Source organism: Nicotiana tabacum, chromosome 22 (assembly GCF_000715075.1).
Source record: "Nicotiana tabacum cultivar K326 chromosome 22, ASM71507v2, whole genome shotgun sequence".
Lineage (NCBI taxonomy): Eukaryota > Viridiplantae > Streptophyta > Magnoliopsida > Solanales > Solanaceae > Nicotiana > Nicotiana tabacum.
This window is the reverse complement of record NC_134101.1, coordinates 4,656,746-4,663,969: the sequence shown is the minus strand read 5'-3', so window position 1 is coordinate 4,663,969 and position 7,224 is coordinate 4,656,746. Positions and strand designations below refer to the sequence as shown.

Here is a 7,224-nt window from a genome sequence, read left to right as displayed (position 1 = left end):
ATGTAAAAGAAACCCTCTAACCATTGATCTTGCCCATGCGCGGTGTCAGTCCTTGTGGCTTAAGGACTGTAGCAGAAATGAATATATATATATATGTATGTCCTAATAAATTTCTACGTAAAAGAGGCCTCTTTCCTTTATGTAGAAACAGTTGAAAAAATTTACTGTAAAGACGAGCTTCGACGTTCTGTCGCTTACTGCAGAACAGTACATAATGGTAATATTGTTGCAAGATTTGGGTTTTATGTGTATTCTCTCTTTCCACGTTTCAGGATCACCAATTTTTTTATAGCATTCAGGTTCGTCCATCTATTCTTAAAACTTGATGCGGAGTAACATTATTTTGTTAGATAGGAAGTCGTACCATGATAAAATTTCATAAAGTCGTCAGGGAAAGTGACAAATTTGTGTAAGCACCAACCTATTCTAGATTAATATGTTACCAAATTTGTCCAGACATATTTTCCGAAAAAACTCTTTCACGTCGATAACGGTGACTAGGGGTGTACAAAGAAAATCGATAAATCACACCAAATCGATAATCCGAATCAAACCGAAAAAAAAAAACAATGTGGTTTGGTTTGATTTGGTTTGCATTGGAAAATAAAACCCGACCATAATTAGTTTGGTTTGGTTTGGTTTTAACTAAAAAAGTCAAACCGAAACTAAACCAACCCGATAGTATATTTATATAATTTTTAAAAATATTTTATACATATAAATATTTATTGTAATGTAATTTATAAATATTTCTTAAACGTATTTACAGTTTTATCTTTTAACGTATTATTTCAAGTTTAGACTTAACATTTTTGAATGGTACATAAATTTTATAGCTCATTAATGTAGTAACTCAAACAAAGTTCAAATCGATCAATACTAATGCTAACAAAATAAATTCAATTCAATACTTGGAACGACGATAGTGTTGGATAATTATTTTAGTTTTACATTGGTTTATAATGAAAATGCATAATTTAGTTTATCTTTTTCTTTAGTGCTTAGTTATGTAATTAATATTAGTACTTATTAGCTATACTTATTTTAGCATGACTTATATAGCATTTTTAGATTGTGTTAATTTTTATTATGGCTTATTAATTAGCAATATTTATTTTATGTAATTTTATTATTGAATCTTTTAGTATAATTCTATGACTTATCTCATATTATTGTGTTAGTTTCTTGGAAAATACATTATATAGTTGTATTTTATTAGGACTTAAGAAATATTTGGAGCACAAGTTACATATTTTATGCTATGAAGATTTTACCGGAAAAAAACCCGAAAACCCGAAAAATCGAGATTGAAAAATCCAACTTTGTTGGTTTGGTTTGGTTTATAAATTTAAAAATCCGACACTATTGGTTTGGTTTGATAATTGAAAAATCCGAACCAACCCGACTTATGTACACCCCTAATGGTGACGAATATAGCATAAGAAGAACATTAGTCTACTACCATCAAGGAGTGTCATGGGATGATTAAAATCTCCCCGTCCTTAATCAAAAAATTTCGGATTGAAAATTTTCTTGGTAGAGAGGCTTTTTAACCGTAATTGATTTCGAATACCAGATGATTAAAAAAAAATTATAGCAAGTTATCGTTCACTGCAGTGTACAAATTTCATGTGTGTAAGAATAAGATCAAGTGTTGAAAAAAAAAAAAGATGATTCTCACAAGATTCCAACAACTTTACAACGTTAATCTTTCTTATTTTAACCACTGTATTATATTCGTATGCTTTCAACGTTTTATAGGAGACAGGATTTTGTTCCTGATAGTGACTGCTGCATGCATCTTGGAGCTAGGTTATTTCGCTCCTGACATTTGATTTCAAATAACATTAAACCTGGGAAGTTGATCTATTTTTATTGGTCTTGACATGCATAAGCATCATTCATAAAGCTCACGAGTGAGTAGTTGCGTGCAGTCCTGCTAAATTGGAACTAAAGCATATATGGTGATTAATTCTTTTTAGAATTTTTGGTTTCGCCACTGATGGAAGCTCAAGTTTGTCCGATGGTTTTGCGCGACCTCAAGGTAGCACCGTAGCAGATAGTCATATAACTCAAATGGTAGCGTACCTTTTATCTTTTAGAAGATGCAGAAAAAAACAGAACCAAAAGATAGTGAGCTGAATAGATGGCATACACATTAAGACTAGGTAATTAGGTCAAGAAAGTCATACCCAAGTCAACCATTTTATTAAATCATCCTATGATAATCTGAGACGATTAGTAGTGTGATTATAGGAATATATCTTTATCTGTCAAAATTTTGCTTCATATATTCCCCACTAAATAATTTTAAAAGAGTAAAAAAGTGTTAAGCATACCTTAGCTTGACTTCACTAGTTCAATACTATTAATGCTAGTCCTTTATCCTTGACTTGCTATTATCGCATATCTTGTATTGTCGTTACTTACCACCCGTATACTCCCTTAGTTTGCTCTCACTACATAACTTTGTATTGTTGTTACTTGCTATCAGTACTTCTTTCATAGTCTTTATTGTTATCTTGGCTTTAATTTTCTAAATATATTGTCTCGTTATTAATTATTACTTGTTATTAGTGCTTCTTAGGTCTTTTATTTAGCCGAGAGTCTATCGAAAATAGTCTCTCTACCCTTCCAGGGTAGGGATAAAGCTGCGCACATTCTACCCTCATTAGATCCTACTTGTGGGATTATACTTTGTTGTTGTAAAAAAGTGTCAAAGCATAGGCTAAAGAGAGAAAGCCTATGCTTCTCCCTTTAAACCAAGTAATTAGAAAAATATCAAAGTGCTTCTAAAGCATAATACTATATGTTAGCCAGGTAAAGGAGAAAATCAATTCAAACTTTAATTTTTCTCTAAGTTAAATATATATCCAAACACAATTTCATCAATTTTCAAAAAACAATTAAACTGAACTTTCAAGCTAATGAATTGATCAAGGTACGAAGGAATTCTAATATGTGAGCACCAGTACTGTTGCGGGGAAGCATGTTGTAACCAATCTATCCTAAATGATATCCTAAATGATTTTCACAGCTTGTAACTTTACCGTTGATGAAAAGGTCCACTAGAGTAATTAACTCTTTTGCATCTACAAGAAAAGATGGAAACCGTACAACCCAAAATCTATGCTTTGGATCGATATAGGATGTGGCTAGCAGAAGTAAAAGAAGAGAAACACCATTTAAATGCTGGTAAAAGCATTACGTTAACCGTCACCTGAGTGTGTATCCGGCAACTGTTGCGGTGGCGGAGAGAGTTTCTGCTTTTTCTTCTTCTTCTTCTTATCATAACTAACTCCCCTTGCTTTGGATTGCAAATCACGAACCTCACGTAGGTAAAGCCTAACAGCTCGAGCACCAAACGGATTCGTCTCAGGTTTTCCTCCATTTTCTTCAAAAGCAGCTCTAAGACGACCAACGAGTGCGTCAAGGCTCCCCCAAGCTTGCTTAACCGGGCACGGACATGGTGCTGGAGGATTTGGGTGACCATAAAAAGGACACATCTGTCAAAACAACAATCAACCTTAGGGCTCGTTTTGCCATAAAAAATTTCACTTTTTTTTTTAATTTGAAATTTCTCTTGAAGTTAATTTATTTATAGGAAATATGATAAATTCTTAAAAATTATTTTTCAAAATTGTATTTATGTCCAAACACAGACTCTAATTTTTATTTTGGAATCCGAGTAAAACTCACAATCGCTACAGACTTTGCCCGAAGGTAAACCCTCTGTGTAATAGCCTACAAAACACACATAGAATGTAAACCGCACTAGGCAAACCATGTGCGACATGCTTGACCCAGAAGTCATTGAAGGGGCCATCTGTATGTATGACCGCCCTCCAAATCAACTAGTCATCCCAAAGAGATTCACAATTCTAATTTTCAAATATCATTTTCACTTTTTTTTTTCACTTTTATTAGGAATTTCACAATTCTGATGTTTAAACGCCCACTTATTTTTCAATTGATTAAAAAAAGTATAATAAGAGAATATATTCCTACCGGAATATGAACCTTAGTCTTGCCGAATTGATCAAGGTAACGAAGGAATTCTAGGACGTGAGCACCACTGCAGCGGGAGAGCGTGAGTGGAGGCCTATGGTTTTTTAGGTATTGTCCGAAAGTGTTCCAATCTCTTCGCTTCTGATTCTCGTATCTACTTGAGGTAGACGCCGTTGAAGAAGAAGAAGCAGTAGTACTTCCAACATTAACATCGTTGTTGTTGTTGTCGTCGTTATTGTTCTGGGGGATGCTGATGTGGAAGTTGGAACTCTCTACTTCCGTGAAAGAAGCCATGGATTAGGTATTTTTCTTGTGAAAGTTTTTCTATGCCTAATTTTCTCACTGAGTAAGAAATTAAAAGTCAAGACTTGTGACGAATTACTACTGTCACAAGTTCTAAAATTGTAATACACCGAAAAAAAAGAGAGAAGTACCCTACTAGAAGTAGAAAAAGAGAAAAAGAATTGAAGATATATAGTTTGATGATGATGAAGAGATTGATGTGAGAGTGAGAAGACTAGCTAGTGTTCACATGGAGTGTGAACTTTTCTTTGTTAGAACAATACTAGAAAATCTTGGAATACTAGTAAGCTTTGTTTTTCTGAAAATGATCAACAAATGGTACTTCTTTTTGCTCTAAAAGGGGAAGCAACGACTAACCACTTCTCTGTATCTTAAATTCTTATTGGCCAGAGAGGGAGAAAGAAGGAGAGCAGAGGGGGGAAATACTGTTTTGAGCTTTTTATGGAAATGAAATGAAAGGCAGGTAAATAAAGAGAAAAATATGTTTGTTGGTTGATATATAAATAAAAAGGAAGTAGCTAGACATAAGGTTGTTTTCTTTAATTTCCATGACTGACTCAGCTGATTGATGACAGTTCGATGGCCAGTTTGCTTAGTGACCAAAACGCCCTTTGCTATATACGTGAGAAATAATTACTCTCTTGACTAAGTTTTATTCTCCTCATATTTTTGGTTGAAAATATGATACGTGGGGCGTGTCCCTTTGTATGGTGTTTTTATTTTGTTTCAAAAAAGCCAAAAAAAATAAAAAAAAAATTAACAGGTCGCACCACATTTTTTATGCGACTTATAGTTTAATAAATTCCCTGGCTTTCCATATCTCAACAAAGAGCCATGCACTGTTATGACTTATGTAAAATTATCAAAATTATACGCCAAAGTTAAGATGTAAAATTAATATTATAAATATATTACATAAACATAATTAGGTATATATAAAAAGATATATTAAAAGAGTTAAATAATAAAAATAATAGGCAAAATACATAAGTTATCCCCCAAACTATAGACCAAATTTCTTTTACACACTTTATGACCACGAAAATTATTTTACACACTCAATCTTTTTAAAGTGTATCTAGTACACACCTGTTTAGCGTGGCACGCGAGTGTTTTACACTTAGAGGAGGCGAGTGAATAGTAATTTTTTTGTTTCTAAAGCCTTTTCATTTTTTTAATCATCTTCTGTACCTTGTTGCTGACGAAAGGACATAGTATCCTACTAAGTCCACTGATCGGTGGATCCCCCGGTTTCCATGGCTTTCTTGCTTTATCAAATAGTTTCCAACTTAGGATTCTTCATCTTCTTCTTCTACACACAATATTTAATCAGTTGTTTCTTCCTAATTCTCAGCTACATTCGTATAATTGTTTTAGCTTTTAGCTTCATCCATGGCAGAACCACCATTTAAAGTGTTAGTTTGTAGAGGATAATTTTGATGTTCTTAGTTATGGATTTTTCATTTTGCAGCCAATATTTACACTTAAATCTATCCTCTATCACAAAAAATGGTCAACATCAGTCACTATTGTCAAGAAAATTATTAATTGGGTGGTTTTCTGGTCAGAGAGGATGCCGGTGAATCGGGCAACCATAACATCTTTTCTGGTTTTGAGTTTTGAGTTTTGGGTCTTGTTTTTTTATATTTTTGTGTGTGTTAGATCTGAATTTAAAATCTAAAACTTGGGACTAAATCTAGTTAGGCTCCTAATTTTTGGTTTGAAGGTGGTGGTTCTAGTACAGTCGGCGGCAATGGAGATGCGAGGGGGGACAAAAAGAGATGGAAAAGAGAAGGGTTCGGGGTAATTTTAAGTATTTTATTTTTTAATAAAAATAATAACACGTGTCACGATTTTATTGGTGCGTGACTTCACAAATGTTTTGACAAATGGTCAAGAAAAAAGTGGGGTGTCTTTGATACACTTTCGAAAGGTTGAGTGTGTAATATGATTTCCGTGGTCAGAAAGTGTGTAACAGATATTTGGTCCATAGTTCAGGGGTAACTTATGTATTTTGCCAAAAATAATACTCCCTCCGTTTCAATTTATGTGAACCTATTTTCTTTTTAGTCCGTGCCAAAAAGAATGGCCCCTTTCCTTATTTGGAAACAATTTACCTTTATACAATGATTTATAGCCACACCAAAAATATATGCTTCATTTTACACCACAAGTTCAAAAGTCTTCTCTCTTTTCTTAAACTCCGTACCTAGTCAAATGAGTTTACATAAATTGAGACGGAGGGAGTAATAAAGTATGGGTGAATAGTAATGGGGGAGCATTAGAGCCACATTTTGAAGTAACACTATTTATCCCCCATTTTGGGGGCAAAAATGGGAGAGCATTGGAGCCACATTTTGGTAAAAAGGAGTTGCATTATGGAGAAATGGGGGAGGGTTGGAGATGCCCTAACACCCACCTCTGGTGTGTATTCACAACAAATTTAAAATCTAAGTTTCATGATTATGATGTTTAAATTCTTTTGCGTAGGATTAAACTTGGCGCATTTTTAAAATTATGAATTCAATTCTGTATAGGTCGAAATCTGCCCTTAAATATTTAGTGCAATAAAGCACAAAGGAATGGGTCAGTCGAGGTCGATCAGGAAGCAGCGAGGTTTGTGGTCGAGATGTCAACAACGGGCGAGATCAAATGCCATTAGCAGAGTTGTAACTGCTAGTTTTCAAAATGGGATATTAAAGAGAATATTTTAGAGGATATTCTCTGTATATATATATATATATATATATATATATATATATATATATATATATATATATATATATATATATATATATATATATATATATATATATATATATATATATATATATATATATATATATATATATATATATATATATATATATATATATATATATATATATATATATATATATATATAATAAAAGA

The 7,224-nt window shown here is 33.0% G+C and overlaps 1 protein-coding gene across 1 annotated transcript; it reads right to left on the bottom strand.

The window, feature by feature from the left end:
• Positions 1-2,837: 2,837 nt before the first annotated feature.
• On the bottom strand, positions 2,838-4,785 carry LOC107818286 (protein LIGHT-DEPENDENT SHORT HYPOCOTYLS 3-like). The gene is made up of 2 exons (XM_016644270.2): positions 4,009-4,785; positions 2,838-3,506 (listed from the first exon to the last, which is right to left on the bottom strand). Exons 1-2 carry the CDS (start codon positions 4,300-4,302, stop codon positions 3,210-3,212), a joined length of 591 nt encoding a protein of 196 aa, XP_016499756.1. The 5' UTR covers positions 4,303-4,785; the 3' UTR covers positions 2,838-3,209.
• Between the last annotated feature and the right edge of the window lie 2,439 nt (positions 4,786-7,224).

Bases quoted from the DNA above. Each gene is read 5' to 3' on its own strand.
- LOC107818286 (XM_016644270.2), bottom strand. From the start codon at position 4,302: ATGGCTTCTTTCACGGAAGTAGAGAGTTCCAACTTCCACATCAGCATC. The intron at 3,507-4,008 runs GTAGGAATATAT...TTGTTTTGACAG, and splicing joins AGACTAAGGTTCATATTCCG to ATGTGTCCTTTTTATGGTCA.